Source organism: Camelus bactrianus, chromosome 15 (genome assembly GCF_048773025.1).
Source record: "Camelus bactrianus isolate YW-2024 breed Bactrian camel chromosome 15, ASM4877302v1, whole genome shotgun sequence".
In the NCBI taxonomy this organism is placed as follows: domain Eukaryota; kingdom Metazoa; phylum Chordata; class Mammalia; order Artiodactyla; family Camelidae; genus Camelus; species Camelus bactrianus.
Genome location: NC_133553.1, coordinates 20,195,786 through 20,211,781, shown reverse-complemented (window position 1 = coordinate 20,211,781; position 15,996 = coordinate 20,195,786). Strand labels below are relative to the sequence as shown.

Genomic DNA, 15,996 nt, shown 5'->3' with positions numbered 1-15,996 from the left:
AACAAAACAGATGAACATTGTTGTGAAAACCTACCTCAAAAAGAGAAGCTAGAAAGCTTTTCAGAGTTTCTTCCTTGCCCTCTCTAGTCAGTTCTTTCCTGGTTTCCCATTTCATATTTGTGATAGGAGCCAAAGGACCAGGACATACCAGTGGATGCTTGCACCTCAGTCTAGACTTAACTCACTAGCTTTATGATTTTAGGAAAATTATTTTAACTTTGAGGGGAATAATTTTACTCATTCTTCAAATGATGAGATCAGATTAGATGATAGCTAAAGGCATTTCTAGCTCTAAGGTGCTATGACTCCTCCGCACACCTTGTTGTTTGTTAGCCAGTTGCTGTTACAAGCAGTCCTGCAGTGACTGTCCTCATACATTTATATTTGCATACTTTCTGTAGGATAAAAATCTTAAAGGTGGATTTCTGGGATGCACATTTTAAAATCTACCTACTTGAGTTGCAGATTTGACCCCCGTTATTAATAATTGTGTCCCTAATTGTCATCAAACTAAGTGTTACGAATTTTTCCTTTTTCCACACAAAGCAAGGAAAATTACTTATATTTTTCTTCATGAGAGAGCTTAATCATTTTTATATGTTTATCAATGATTTGTAAAAGAAAACTTTAAGATTATTAATTACCTGATTAATAAACAATTTATGCTGATAAACTCAAATTCTGTATAATGTTTTATTTGAGGACTGGACGATGGGCTTGATGGGGGATGACCATAATTTGTGTTGAAACGTAAAATATATAACAGTTTGATATAGTGTACGTTAATAAACAGAATTTAGTGGCATTAGTGTGGCTAGGAGCACTTCCCTCTAAAGTTCATAGGTTTTCATGTTTATATTAAACATAACTCCAGGGGCATATTAAGAAAACAGATAGTTTTTATTTCCATACAGTTTTCATTGAAAACTCGAAAGGTCAGAGAATAAAATTATTAGTAACATTTTTCTTATGTTGACAATGATAATTTTAATATAAGTGTAATGTATATTTATATTTAATAATTTATATTTAATATAAGTATAGAGATATCCAGAGCAAATATGGATAGCTTCAAACATAATATATGAGTTCTTTTTAAGAAGGGGAGAGAATTTTTTAAATAACATTTTATTAGAGAGATTTTGAAAAACTCTTCTGTGTCAAAAGTTACACCTCCATCCATTTTACATCCTGAAGTTGGTCTTGTGGTTTTGGCACACACTGGTGATTTTTTTTAATTAAAAGTCTCATATGTACTTTTGACACAAAGTATAGATGGAAACATGTTTTCTTTTCCGTAGCATTTACTATCATATACTATAAAATTGAGATTGCTTATTTTTGAGAAACATTTAAGCTGAAGCTTTTAATCTCAAACTCATTTGTGATCCTTATTTCATTTCGATTCTTGTTGAGATGAGTTGTATTTATAATATCTTACTCTTTATAATACAATTTTTAACTGCGTTGTTTAGGGAGGTACGACTTGGGAGAAATGGGGTAGAAGAAATCAAGCAACATCCTTTCTTTAAGAATGATCAGTGGAATTGGGATAACATAAGAGAGAGTAAGTCAATAAATTTAAATATTTTAAATATTTCCATTCCAGCGCATTTTAAATCTCAAAAATTGATCCCTCTTTTGAATTAACAAATATGTCTGGAACACTTAATGCTAATTTTTAAATTGAGAGGTTTCATTTCAGTTTGTTCTGAAGCAATATTTATAACTAAATTAATATTACCTCAGTATCTTAACAAACTAGTATGTATTTATTTCCTGCTGCTTCTATAATAAATATTATAGGTTTCTTAATTTGTCAAGCTAAGTTTTATGGCCCTTAATAATTTTCAGATTGGGGAAAATATAATTCTTTAATTCAAATATTTGAATTAATGAATCAGTAATTATTTATGGAAACCGTACTTTGGTGAATACTAGGATAAACATAGTAATTCATTTTAAATTTATGTGTACTTGATACTAATTCATCTTAAGAGTAAGAAGTATTTCTGCTTAAAGAATGTAGAAAACTGAAGGCTAAAGAATGTTTACCAAGTTATTACTGCTTGTAATTTTAATACCTAGAATAATATATGCTTTCCTTATTTAATTGATTTACCTATGTTTAAAACTGATCTAATATAATCATAAAACACCTACAAAATTTTAAATCTTTGAAATGATAAAATAGTCTATTACTAAAATTTTTTATAGTAAATCATAGTATTGTTAATTAATCACATATCTCTATATGTTAATATTAATATATTAATAATACAAAATGAGTAATACAAAACAAGATGAGGGTGGTTTATATTTTTTCATCATATATATTATTATTAAATAATTTGGTTTTTTTTCCTTTTAATAGCGGCAGCTCCTGTGGTACCTGAACTCAGCAGTGACATAGACAGCAGCAATTTTGATGATATTGAAGATGACAAAGGAGATGTGGAAACCTTTCCAATTCCTAAAGCTTTTGTGGGGAATCAGCTGCCTTTTATAGGATTTACCTATTATAGAGAAAATTTGTATGTGATTTGTTTTGTTACACTTTTATTGTTTTTTAGCATCTAGCTATAAAGAATTATCTTAACTTTGAGACTCTGAATTATGGAAGATAAAGTGTTAATTTGTTTTAAACTGAATTTTTTCAATGACTATTATGATATTCATTTACAAATGAATGTAAGGCAGTGTTCTGTATTCTTTGGGGGATATAGATTAAGACCAAATACCTGCTTTTGAAGGAGCTTGTCAACTAATGAAGGATATAAGGGAATTACATAGTCATAATGAAGGGTAGAATGTGATACTTGCCTTAAGAAAGGTACCAAAAAGATCTGAGATGGTTCAGACAAAAAATAAAAGTCACATCTCTTTGGGATGAGGGTAGGGGGAAGTCAGGTAAGACTTCAGGGAAGAGGTGGTATTTTAGTCTAAAGATAAGAAAAGGTTTTGAGTGGCCAAGACATAGGGAGGTTAGGTAAGTGTGTTGGGGAAATTAACAGTGGGAGCAAAAGCTTGTCATGTAAGCATAGGTTGGGAGCAGAGTAGTCTAGTCCAGCAGGGCTCAAATACAGGGTGTGTATCACTGTTGTATGACCACTTGGAGGACTCAGACTGTGGTTTTCTTGCCTGTAATCCCTCCATCTAGTGCAGAGCTTGGCACAGGATCAGTCCATAAATATTGGTCAGTGAGTATTGGGTATAAGATTAGAAATAGATAGGAATTGGAATTTAGGGAAAGACAGGGCAAGAATAGTAAACAGTTGATTGTTATATGCTGTGGGAAGAGACTTTTGACTTTGACAGGCAGTGAGGAGCCACTGAAAACTGTTAAATAGTTGGGTGAAGCACTAAAGACATTTGAGAAACATATTTATGAAATTTTTGATACTAACATGTATGTAATGGTTGAGGAGATCAACCATTACAGTTTGCCCAGGACTGAGGGGTTTCCTAGGATGTAGTGTGGGACTTTAATGCTAAAATCGAGAAAATCCCAGGCAAACAAGGATGAGTTGTTCATCTGCTAAAGACAGTATTCTGAAAACTATTGTAATACTAACTAAAATGAGAATATCAGTGCCAGGAGAAACCCAAGCATGTTTTATAAGCAGCGAGTAAGGACCCAGTTAAGAGAAACTGACAGTTAAATAGAAGTGATGATTTATGTATTATGACCTGGAGATCAAGAGATGTTATCTTTGAAAAGGAGGAGAGACATCCCTTTCTAGAAAATTTCTAGAAAAGAAGAATAAAATACTTACTCAAAATGAGAGGAAGTGGGGAAGTGATTCCAGCCTCAACAATGTTAAGACTAGAACATCTGAAAGAATGAGAGGGAAATATAGCTTCATTTAATAATATATATTGAAGTGAAAAGAAAAAGTCTTCGTGGTTGGAATTTAATTCTGAGAATAACTCAGTATTAGAAAATGAATTAAAATGACATGCAAAAGAATTTATTTCCTGCCTTTCCTTCTAGGTTATTAAGTGACTCTCCTCCCTCTTGTAGAGAAAATGATTCAATACAGTCAAGGAAGAATGAAGTATGTATAAAATTTTACTACTCTGTTTTAATCACATGTTCAAGTATTTTAGTAGTATCTATGCATTTTAGAAGTTCACTGATGCTACTTTTAGATAGCATTTTTTGTTGCAGTCCAGTTCAGCATAACATTGAAATGATTCATATTTGACAAGAATCATTGTGTGAGATCCAAGGGCTAGTAAAAAGATAATTAATTATACGTGGGTTTAGGCTTAGTTTTAGTAGCAAAAGTGATGGAATAGGTTTACAGGCAGCTGTATTTTCTATTAGTTAGGAAATACTTTAAGTATTATAAAAGAATATAGATAATTAGCTGTAAGAATACAGAAATAGTGGAGAGATTTAAATTTTGAATATTTATCAATCAATTCATATGAAGGATAGTTTTATCAAACTCTTACAATTTTTTAAAAAAAGTTTTATGTACTGTTATTTTGTGACATCTATAATTTGTAACTGCATACAGAGCTAAATCATACACACATATATACACATAAATGAGGATGCTAAACATATTTCTCTTCAAAACTTATAAAAACTAAAAAGAATTGGTAAGATAATTTTGGTATGATTTGTGTTTTAGGCATTTTACAGAGCATAACAAGCATTTTTATTTTTGTTTTGTTTTGTTTTAAATAGGAAAGTCAAGAGGTATGTTGAAGTCAAATATGTTGAAAAACAGAAACACTCACCGCTCTGGCGCTGTTTTGATATAATCATGTTCTACCTAGCTTTGGAGTACTTCATCTACCCAAGAGAGAATTTCCCAACCTTTTTTCTACCAAGTATTCCTTTCATAATTGCTCTTATGTCTCTGTTGTTTAAAATATGTATTATGTAATTTTCTTCTTTTTATTTATTAAGGATATATAACTAGCAGCAAGAACTTTTGATTAGCTTGTGATAACTGTTGTGATCAAATTATACTAATGCAGTAGCAGCCAAAAGCTGTTAAACTTGACTAGTTTACTGGCCTATATTTTCTTACTAGGGAAATAAACAATTTTGCTTAAGATACATGAAATATTTAAGAAATCATGGAGAACCTAATAAAGCATAGTGGAAAGAACATTGGCCTTGGAATCTAACAGACTTGGGTCTATTTTGGGCACTGCCACTTACTAGCTGTTAACCTTTTTCGGATTTCTTTATTCAATAGGCATAACACTACCCATCTTTTTAGTTTTTGTTAAAACTAATGGGACAATATTTGTAAAGTGCCTCCTGCTATTATACTTAAAACACAAAAGGAACTCAAAAATTTTATTCTTTATAAAGGCAATAATGCTCCAAAAATGGATTATTTACTATTTTCTGTACTTTACTACTACTAAAGTTAGTTTAAAGATTAACGTATCAGGCTGATAAGAAGAGTTAAGTATGGCAAGATGACTTGTAATTAATTAGCTCTCATTTATCCAAAAGAGTTATTGATGACAACTTTTTGCCATGTTGTGCCTGGCACAGTGTAGGAAGATATAAAGAAGAGCTTATATTCTTTTTCTTTTCTTTTCTTTCCTTTTTTTCTTTTTTTGAGATAAAATTAGTGTGTAACATTATATAAGTTTCAGGTGTACAGCATTATGATTCTGCATCTGTGTCCTTTGCAATGTGATCATCACCAAAAGTCTAGTAATCATCCATCACCATACGTTAGACCCCCTTCACTCATTTTGTTCACCCCCAACCCCCTTTCCCTCTGGTAACAACCAGTCTGTTCTCTGTCTTTGAGTTTTTTTCTGTTTTTTTCTTTCCTTTTTAAAAATTTGTTTCCACATAGATGATACCATACAGTTTTTGTCTTTCACCTTCTGACTTCTTTCACTTAATGTAATACCCACAAAGTTCATCCATGTTGCAGATGGCAAGATTTCATTCTTTCATATGGCTAACTAGTATTCCAGTGTTTACATGTACCACACTGTCTTTATCCATTCATCCATCGATGGATACTTAGGTTGTTTCCATCATATCTTTGCTATTGTAAATAATGCTGCTGTGGACATTAGGGACATATATCTTTTCGAATTAGTGTTTTCATATTCTTCAGATAAATTCCCAGAAGTGGAATAGCTGGATTGTATGGTATTTCTGTCCTTATTTTTTTGAAGAATCTACATATATTTTCTGTAGTGGCTGTACCAATTTATGTTCTCATCATCAGGGCACAGGGTTCCCTTTTCTCCACATGCTCCCCACCTTTTGTTATTTCTTGTCTTTTTGATGATAGCCATTCTAACAGGTGTGAGGTAATTAATATTTTATTGTGTATTTCATTTCATTTGCATTTCCCTAATAATTAGTTATTTTGGGCATCTTTTCATGTCTGATGGCTATCTGTATGTCTTCTCTGGAAAATGGGAAGATCTTACATTCTTATTTTTTAATAAATTTTTACTGAAGTATAGTCAGTTTACAATGTTATATCAATTTCTGGTGTACAGTATAATACTTCAGTCATATAGGAACATACATATATTTGTCTTCATATTTTTAACCATAAGTTACAAGATATTGAATATAGTTCCCTGTGCTATACGGTATAAACTTGTTTATCTATTTTATATATAGTAGTTAGTATCTGCAAATCTCAAACTCCCAATTTATCCCTTCCCACCCCATTTTAAGAATATATTAATATATTTTTAGCATGTTCAAATATTCCAAATACTTGTTTCAAATATAGACCTTTTATCTATTACCTTATAAGCACAAATGTTGACAGTGTTTTTAAATAAATAATCTAAAAAAGAACAATGAAGGATATCAGAGGATATCCTTTATTCATAATGAATAAGAAACTTGACATCATAGAAGAATTCTGCAATTAAAGCATCTCGTTTTCATGTTTACATAGTGTGTTTATACATACACTTGTACTAAGATAGTCAGAAAGAAGAGATGGAGGATTTTTTTCCCTCTGTCAATAAAAATCACATTAAGAAGGTGCAACTACTATACCTTATTAAGTTGAAAGAAAAGAGAAGATTCTCATTGTTTTAAGCCTCTCATCTTTTAAATGTGATCAAACTTTATAATTACAGTTTCTTACTTTCTGACAGATTCAGAAAAAACTGTACACATTAGAAGAACACCTTAGCACTGAGATACAAGCCAAAGAGGAACTAGAGCAGAAGTGCAAGTATGTTGTGTAGATAATTAAATGTTATATTTTAAAATATAAGTTTAAACATTTTACTAAAAAAGGAGAGCTACAAAGTAATTATATAATTATTTTACAATTTATGGTAAAGTCTTTATTGTAAGTTAGAGAGTTATTTACTGTTTCCTTTGAAACTTTTTAGATCTGTTAATACTCGTCTAGAGAAAGTAGCAAAGGAGCTAGAAGAAGAGGTAAAGTTGCTCTACACTTTTATTAACATTTTTGTTCATAAAAAGCTTTGATGCCTAACTTATCTGCAGAGTTCTCTTGGTACCATATTAATACATGTCTTGATATATAGTAAAATCTGCCTTGTATCATTGGTGGACAGAGCTCAGATTAGAGGGTAACCTTAATAATAGCCTACTTTTGTTGTGTTTTTACAAATGAGTTAATTTAGCATACATAGATATTTCAAGTTAAAAAATTGTATTCATGTTAATGATATGGCTTAAAATAGAAATTGACGGTTGTTTCTTTTTTTATTTAGACTCATAGTTTGTATTAAGTAAAGATGGTTCAGTGGTGATGGAATGTTATGGAAATTTTGACTTTTAATAGTAAACAGAACACTTATGGTCTTGCTTATTTAAGAATAGTATACTATTTTAAAAACATAGAAAATGTAGTTTTGACAAAATAGCAGTTAATAGCTTTTTTAAAGGTCTTTTTATAATCTATTTGCTGTAACTGGAATATTTTTGTTTCTATTTGATTTTTATACATATTTTCCTTTGACAATAACCTCAAGCATTATTTCAGATTAACTTACGGAAAAATGTGGAATCAGCATTAAGACAATTAGAAAGAGAAAAGGCGCTTCTTCAGCACAAAAATGCAGAATACCAGCGGAAAGCTGATCATGAAGCAGACAAGAAACGAAATTTGGAAAATGATGGTTTGTGGTGTAGATTATTAAATACTTACTAAGTGTTTGTGTATGTGTGTGTGTTGAAGCTTGCCACTAAAATGCTTTTTATCATAGTTAACAGTTTAAAAGATCAACTTGAAGATTTGAAAAAAAGAAATCAGAACTCTCAGATATCTACTGAGAAAGTGAATCAACTCCAGAGACAAGTAGGTTGATCCCAATGTATAATAAGTATATTGAATTTTATTTATGACTGTCTGTTAACATTTATTTTAATTCGCAGTATTCTAAAAGGGAAATCATTAGGAAAGTATTTTTAAGTTTTTGTCTATTTTAAATAGTTTGTAATGGGATAATAAATTGTAGTATTTTCATCATATATACCTGTATTTGTTGTTGTTTTGTTTGATTTTGAATGGAATAACAGCTGGATGAAACCAATGCTTTGCTGCGAACAGAATCGGATACTGCAGCCCGGTTAAGAAAAACCCAGGCAGAATGTTCAAAACAGATTCAGCAGCTGGAATCTAACAATAGAGATCTACAAGATAAAAACTGCCTGCTGGAGACTGCCAAGTTAAAACTTGAAAAGGAATTTATTAATCTCCAGTCAGTTCTCGAATCTGAAAGGAGGGACCGAACCCATGGATCAGAGATTATTAATGATTTACAAGGTATTAAAGAAGAGCTTGCACTTGAATTCATCTTAATGATTTGTGTTTTTAGATGATGGATAATGTGCTGAATATACTACTGAATATACTACTCTGTTATGTAAAGTTAGGATTTAGAAAGAAATACATTGATAACAAAATTTTATGAATGAAAGATTTACCTTCAAATAGTATGAAGTATTTTTAGTAATATACCACTTCTGAAAGTGGTAGATTTGATTCCAGTTGGATTAACTAAAGCACCCTACTAACAATCATAAAAGTTCTGCTTAAAAATAACACTGTTAAAATATATGAATTCTTAATTTTTTATTCTTAATATGTACACTATATGAGTTTACTGTTTTTAAAAATGTTACAATTTTAGGTAGAATATCTGGCCTAGAAGAAGATTTAAAGAATGGCAAAATCTTATTAGCAAAAGTAGAGGTGGAGAAGAGACAACTACAGGAGAGATTTACTGATTTGGAAAAGGTAAAACATGTTAAGTTTTGTATTTGTGTAAGAAAATGACTAGAGTTTCGGGTTGAAAAACTCATTCTAAAATAAGGGAAATTAGTAACTAAAATATTTCTGAATACTCATGGACTTTTTAATATTTACACTTGGTTATGTAGACTAGGGATATATATTTTAAGGTTTACTATAACACTGTACAAGCAGCCCTTAGTATGTTAGATACTTCGGAAGGGAAGGATTCTCCTGGAGTATATATAACGAAGATGCTTCTCTCTAGGCATCCAAAGGAAACGCGGATTTTTGACTTACACCATTTCTTTAAAATAGCATAAAGTTATCATGGCTTTTCATTCAGAAGTTTAAAAAAAATACTGTAAGCCAGGAATAATTTCTAGGCTCTATGCAGTTAATATTTTATTTTCATGCATTTTTTTATTTGTTCATTTAAGTATTTAGTGTATCATATGTATTAGAAATATGAGGATGCGGTCCTTGCCCTTAACAATCTCACAGTCTAATGAGTAATTTGTAAAGTAATGTAAAGCACACAGATAATTCTAGTACAATGTGGTGAGTAGAATGATGGAGGTATGGGCAGGGTATATTGGGTGCACAGAATGAGTCCCTAATCTGACAGGGCAGGATTGGTTGCCAGGATAAAGGCACATTCTGAGTTGGGGAGTACAGTGTGAACATAAGAGGATAGAAAATTAAAAAGTCATAGTAGGTTTATTTAAGTACAAACTGTTCAATATTTCTGGCGTATTAGCACAGGGGTCAACAAATTTTAATCTTTTAAGGGAAAAGCAGTAAATATTTTAGGCTTTGCAGGCCATATGGTCTCTGCTCCAAGTATGTGAAAAAATGGGCATGGCTATGATCTAATGAAATTTTATAAAACTAGACATCAGGCTGAAACTGCCCTGAGGACCACAGTATGTTCCTCTTGTTGAGTGTGAGGAATTCACTGGCCAGAGTGAGGTTTCAGAGGTAGGCATGAACTAGATCATGCAAGATAATTGAATACTCTGTTAAAAAACTTAGTTGCTCTAAGTAATAGACTAGCCACTGAACGGTTTTAAATTACATGATTTTTATTAGAGGTACTTTTAAGATAGATCACTGTGTGCCATGTGGACAGCAGGTTTGAGGAGGACAAAATGAAGTAGTTAGACTAGTCAGAGGCTTTTTCAGTAAATCAGATAATGGAGACTTAACTGTAACTAGTACAGTAGTTCAAAGGGTGGAAAATAGGGATGAATCTGAGAAATATTTGGCAGCATTTAGTGATTCGTTAGATGTATTGTGTGAATAGTACTCAAGGGTGAGTTCCAGGTTCCTAGTTTGTGATGAAACCTATATTCGTGCCATTAATTAATAACGAATAAAGGAGAAATAGCTCTTTTATTAGAGCTATTTAAAATATATTTAGAGCTGTATAAAATATATTGATAAATATATTTTAGTCCCAAGTTTGAGGTACCGAGGTACCTGGGAGACAGCCAAGTTAGCATGTCTGCAAAGCAGTAAGCTCTGGTAGTAGCAGCAGCTAGGAATAGAAGTAGCTCAAACCAAGCGAATGGAAGAGCCCATCTGGAAAGAGACTGCTTAGAACAGCAGTTTTTCAGGGCAGAGCAGATTACTCTGTTGGTGGATAGTGTAGTTTGAAAAAAATCATTTTCATTATTGAAAAACAAAAGAAATACCTGTATTTATAATATAATCGACAGAAAACAAAGAATTAGAAAATCTTTGGGGGTATGCAGAAAATAGACTGACTTCTGTTAAAGATTCTCAACTTGAAACAAGTCCCCTTTGTGGAAAATAAGGGTGAATAGTGGAGGATCCTAAGGGTTTTGCTGTTTTTTTGTTTTTTGGGGGGTTGTTTTTGCTTTTTGTTTTTTGTTTTAAGACAGAACAAAGAGAAATTAGGTATGTTTTAAAAGTTTGAGAAATAATGATACAGGAAGAGGAGAAGCATATGGCTAAGGAACACTACCTCCAGAGAACACTAGCCTTTAAAGGGCAGCTGGGAGAAAACTTCACACTAGACAAAATGGATGAGAGCAGGATGGGGAGAGCCAAGTGGGTTCAGGGTGTGTCGAGGAAGTAGTTTTAAGTATAGCAGTGAGTTCAGAAGAGATAAAGACTGAAAAATGTCTGTTGAATTTGATACTTAGATATCATTGGTCACTTTATTTAGATCAAGCAATCTCAACAAGGATCTCACAACAGAGTGGAGGTGTGGGAGATGGGTACAGTGGGGAGCGAACAGGTAGAGTACGTAGATTACTTTTACAAGAAGTTTGAATGAAGAGTGGAGGGAACATACTGAACATTATCAGTAAGCTTGTAAAAAAACCTTTGTAAGTTTTGAAATTTTGAGCCAGTCTTTTCTGTTGATAGCTACCATTTAAAATCTTTAATAGGAGAAGAACAACATGGAAATAGATATGACATACCAACTCAAAGTTATACAGCAGAGCTTAGAACAGGAAGAAGCGGAACATAAGGCTACAAAAGCACGGCTGGCAGATAAAAATAAGATTTATGAATCCATTGAAGAGGCTAAGTCAGAAGCCATGAAAGGTATGCATTTTCATAAGTGGGTTCTCAGCAGCATTTTTATTAAGAATTAATTCTGTATTCAACTCTGATTTTGAAAAATGTTTTTAAAAACTGTTAGGGAAGCTTTTGTTTATTTATTTATTTGTTTGTTTGTTTGTTTATTTAATTTATTTTTTTCCCCCCGTGAGGCAATAACCATTGATGCTCACATTTGGTTGATTATTTTTTAAAATTAGTTCATTTGTTTATAGGATATTCTCTGAACTGATGAAGATAAACCAATTCAACATAGTAATAGCTATTATTTTTTCAAATTCCTTTTTACAACACTAACATAAGATGTAGATGACTTTCATATTTTGCATGACTACACAAAACTTAAATTTTATAGGCAGTATTCAAGTCTGATATAACACCTTTGGTCTTTCCATTGTGTATTATTGCCTCCTTTGATTAAGAATGTGACTTACCAGTGAATTACTAGTTATTTGACCATGTCTAGTTACTTAACCTTTTTGTACCTTGAGTCTTGTAAAGGGACAATTACTGTATTAGGTTGTTGTGTAAACCAAATGCAATGATACATGAAAAGTGCTTAGAAATTTGGGCTATTTTTAGTAGTGTGTGAAGAATGGTTTCATTTTTTCACACTTTTGAAGACACTTCATTAAAAACTGAAAATTCATAGGTTTAATTTTTACCTAGTATAACTATATAATAAATGATAATTAGATGCTGAGTGTTAGGTATGAAGGAAAACGTAATTGAATTTGAATAGATTTTCTAATCAGTGTATCAAAAGGTAATCCTTTAACTGTGGTAACTTACAGTTCATATGAAATCACTTGACATTAGACATAAACTTTGCTTTTCACTTTGAAATTGAAAAAAGCTTTTAAAACCCTTTTCTGATTAATAAAACAAATTAAAATTTGTTGCAAATAATTTAGAAAATATAGGAAAGTGTAAAAGAGTAAGTAAAACTAATCACAGTCCTGCTAATCAGGGTATTTTGTGTGTTTTCTCAATTTTCTATACTGTTTTGCTTTTTTTCTTTTAAAAAATATTGTGAACATTTTGTTAGGTAATTGAAAATTTTCCTTAAGTAGTGAGCACTTATGAAGTGCTTGCCATATGCCAGGCAGCATTTAAGTACCACACCTGTGTTAACTCAAAATCTTTGCAAAATCCCTATGGGTGTATGTACTACTATCACCATTCTAGAGATAAGGAAACTGAGCCTCAGAGCAGTTAATTAAGTTCCTAGTCAAATAATTAGGAAGTGTCAGAGCCAGGGTTTGATTCCAGAGTCCTGGTTTTTTGCCAACTCCCTAAAGCATCATTTTCATCCTCTGCATAGTAATATGCTAACATGGAAAGAGGGCATAGGATCTACCTGGAATGTTTTTAGGTAAGAAGAGTAAAACTGAGAGGCACAGAGTAGCAGAAAAATAAAAGAAATATGTATGTAATAAGGTGTCTTTTAGAACCATATATAAAGGCAAAATTACTTTACTTTCATTAGAATGGATGTAATATTGCAGAATGTGGTAGATTTTTATACCCTGCAAATGAAACACCTAATTTTCAAACATGAAATTGTTGACATCTCAAGTACATTAATTAATTACGAATAGTGCTAAAAATATTAAATTTGAAATTCTAAAAATTGTTTTTAAGGTAGCATCATTTACTACAATTTTTATTAGCAATGTGTCATGTATTTGCTATACTTCTTTTGTTTGCAAAACCATAATTATGTCCATTTTTCTGTCAATAGAAATGGAGAAAAAGCTCTTGGAGGAAAGAACTTTAAAACAGAAAGTGGAGAACTTGTTGCTGGAGGCTGAGAAAAGATGTTCTATATTAGACTGTGACCTCAAACAGTCACAGCAGAAAATAAATGAACTCCTCAAACAAAAAGATGTGCTAAATGAGGATGTAAGTGTGAAGTTTACTAATAAATAATAATAAACTATTTAATGAATTATAGTAAACTAGGTTTATTTATAAAGGCTCAATGATGGTTTTATAATTAAGTTTTCTTGTATAGTAATATTCTATAATGTTTTAATTTTACTGAATCTGGATTATATACCAAATTAATCATAATTAAAAATTTTTAAATACCGTATTTTATTTTAAAAATATATCATGGAAAATCCCAAAAATATTTTACTGTGAAAAGAATTAACTGCATAAGGGCAAAAATCTGTTTTATATCATCACATTTACTGCCAGCTTCATGATAAGAAAAATAAAAAAAATTTACTTACGTACCAAGTACACACTTTATTTTTTAGGTTAGAAACTTGACATTAAAAATAGAGCAGGAAACTCAGAAGCGCTGCCTTACACAAAATGACTTGAAGATGCAAACACAGCAAGTTAACACACTAAAAATGTCAGAAAAGCAGTTAAAACAAGAAAATAATCATCTCATGGAAATGAAAATGAGTTTGGAAAAACAGAATGCTGAACTTCGAAAGTAAGTTAATTGCTTCAGACAAAGAATTCTAATGTGCATAACTATCCACATGTAAATTATGTTAACTTTAATTTATCTGGGGATTTTCTTCTTATCATTTTATTTTCTTGACCACGTTTTCTCTTTCTATACAAGTAATGTGTTGAGTGGCCCTGTTGTCCTTCAAAAAGATTTTATTTGCTTCCCCAACAATTGTTTTCCTATTGCCACCTATTACGATTTAAGCGATAGAGTGTTGATGTTAGAGCAGAAGAAAACGTCCCGGATTTGCACTCTGTGTTCTTAAGATTCCGCCTCAGGACTGTCCTTCAAGCATATGTGCTTTTTGTTTATTCTTTCATTTCTGATACTTGGAAATGTTTGACTATTAAGCAAACACCATATAAATTGTTAAACTATTTTTTCAGGATATGCTCTAGTGCTCCATTTAACTGACTTAGAAAGTAGAAAACCCTACCACCTTTCCTTGCAGTTTCTTCTGTGTCTGTATTATTTCATTGTAACCATGTGCACATTACATGGTTACTTTCTGAAAAATAGTTTTCTTAAATACCTAAAAAATATTAAGTTTTTAAAGTTTCATATAATGAATGATGGCTCTTCAAGAAGATGATACTAAAATTACACTGGGGTTTGCTGCAAGTGTACTTAGCTGGTGATGATGAGACAATTTTAAAACTTATCTTTCATGTGTCATTATCACCTTTCTTTCACATTTTTGGCTCTGAGAAATAAGAATTATCATTCCTTAATAGTATACTCATCAATAATAAAATACAGAATTAACACAGATAAGTGACATTGAGTGATAATTTCCTTTTTATCCAGAAGTTGAAGGGCCAATGAGTAAACAAAACAATCAAATTATATTAAGTGAAAATAAGGTTAAAAGTCCTAGGTAATATAGAAACTGAAGATGATGTGATTAAATCATTTAATCTCTCTGAGTCTTTCTTGCTGTATACATTTTTTGAATATCCAAATAGTAGTAAAATATTTTCTCACTGTGAAATACTCTCACTGCAAAAATAAAGAGAAAAGACTATGAACTTTCCTTTATGAATGCAGATATATCTAGTCCCTCCAAAGGTACCATATCTTAATTTATTTATCCTCCCTCACCTTCTTCTGTGCCTATCATACATCTATATGACATATATAGGGTTGAGTTTTTAATAGATTTTATTTTGGTTTTTAGTTGTGTATGTTACATTGTTCTCCAACTTGCTTTTTTCTCCCTTAGCTTTGACTTGGAATAACTATAATATTTGTTTAAATAAGCCTAGACTTTATTTCAGCCCAACCTCTTAAATGAGTTGTTAGGCTCATTTTTTGTTTTATTTTTTCTTTTTTCTTTATTAAAGATGAAAATATGTTTAAAAAGTATACAAATGATGAGTGTAGAGCTCAGTGAAGTTTTACAAAGTATTCAAGTCTGAGCAGTTACTATTCGTATTTATGTATAAAAACCTACACTCCTTACCTCCCCACAGGCTCCCTCCTGGTCATTTCCTCTCTCATTCTAAGGTAACCCATTTTCAGGTGCTCTTCTAATTCTCTTACTCGGTTGGCATAAATGGCTGATCACAATGAATGTCTGAGAATACATAATTTAGTGTTATTGGTTTAATATAGCACTATTTGGTCTCAGAACATCTTTATACTCTTAAAAATTATCAAGGGCTCCAAAGAATTTTTGTGTATGTGAGTTAT

General features: G+C 31.5%; 1 protein-coding gene across 7 annotated transcripts in view; it reads left to right on the top strand.

The window, feature by feature from the left end:
• ROCK2 (Rho associated coiled-coil containing protein kinase 2) overlaps positions 1-15,996 on the top strand; it is a 123,905-nt gene that overhangs the window by 85,491 nt on the left and 22,418 nt on the right. For all 7 annotated transcript variants that reach the window (XR_012499214.1, XR_012499215.1, XM_074341671.1 and 4 more), the window contains exons 8-20: positions 1,476-1,567; positions 2,375-2,534; positions 3,995-4,058; positions 4,700-4,711; positions 7,123-7,202; positions 7,366-7,414; positions 7,986-8,121; positions 8,209-8,300; positions 8,522-8,768; positions 9,136-9,242; positions 11,657-11,816; positions 13,576-13,736; positions 14,099-14,283. Coding sequence is in view for 5 of the 7 variants with exons in the window: in XM_074341671.1 (XP_074197772.1) it covers positions 1,476-1,567; positions 2,375-2,534; positions 3,995-4,058; positions 4,700-4,711; positions 7,123-7,202; positions 7,366-7,414; positions 7,986-8,121; positions 8,209-8,300; positions 8,522-8,768; positions 9,136-9,242; positions 11,657-11,816; positions 13,576-13,736; positions 14,099-14,283 (1,545 nt within the window). In the remaining 2 variants the exon portion in view is untranslated. The remainder of the gene's footprint in view (positions 1-1,475; positions 1,568-2,374; positions 2,535-3,994; positions 4,059-4,699; positions 4,712-7,122; positions 7,203-7,365; positions 7,415-7,985; positions 8,122-8,208; positions 8,301-8,521; positions 8,769-9,135; positions 9,243-11,656; positions 11,817-13,575; positions 13,737-14,098; positions 14,284-15,996) is intronic.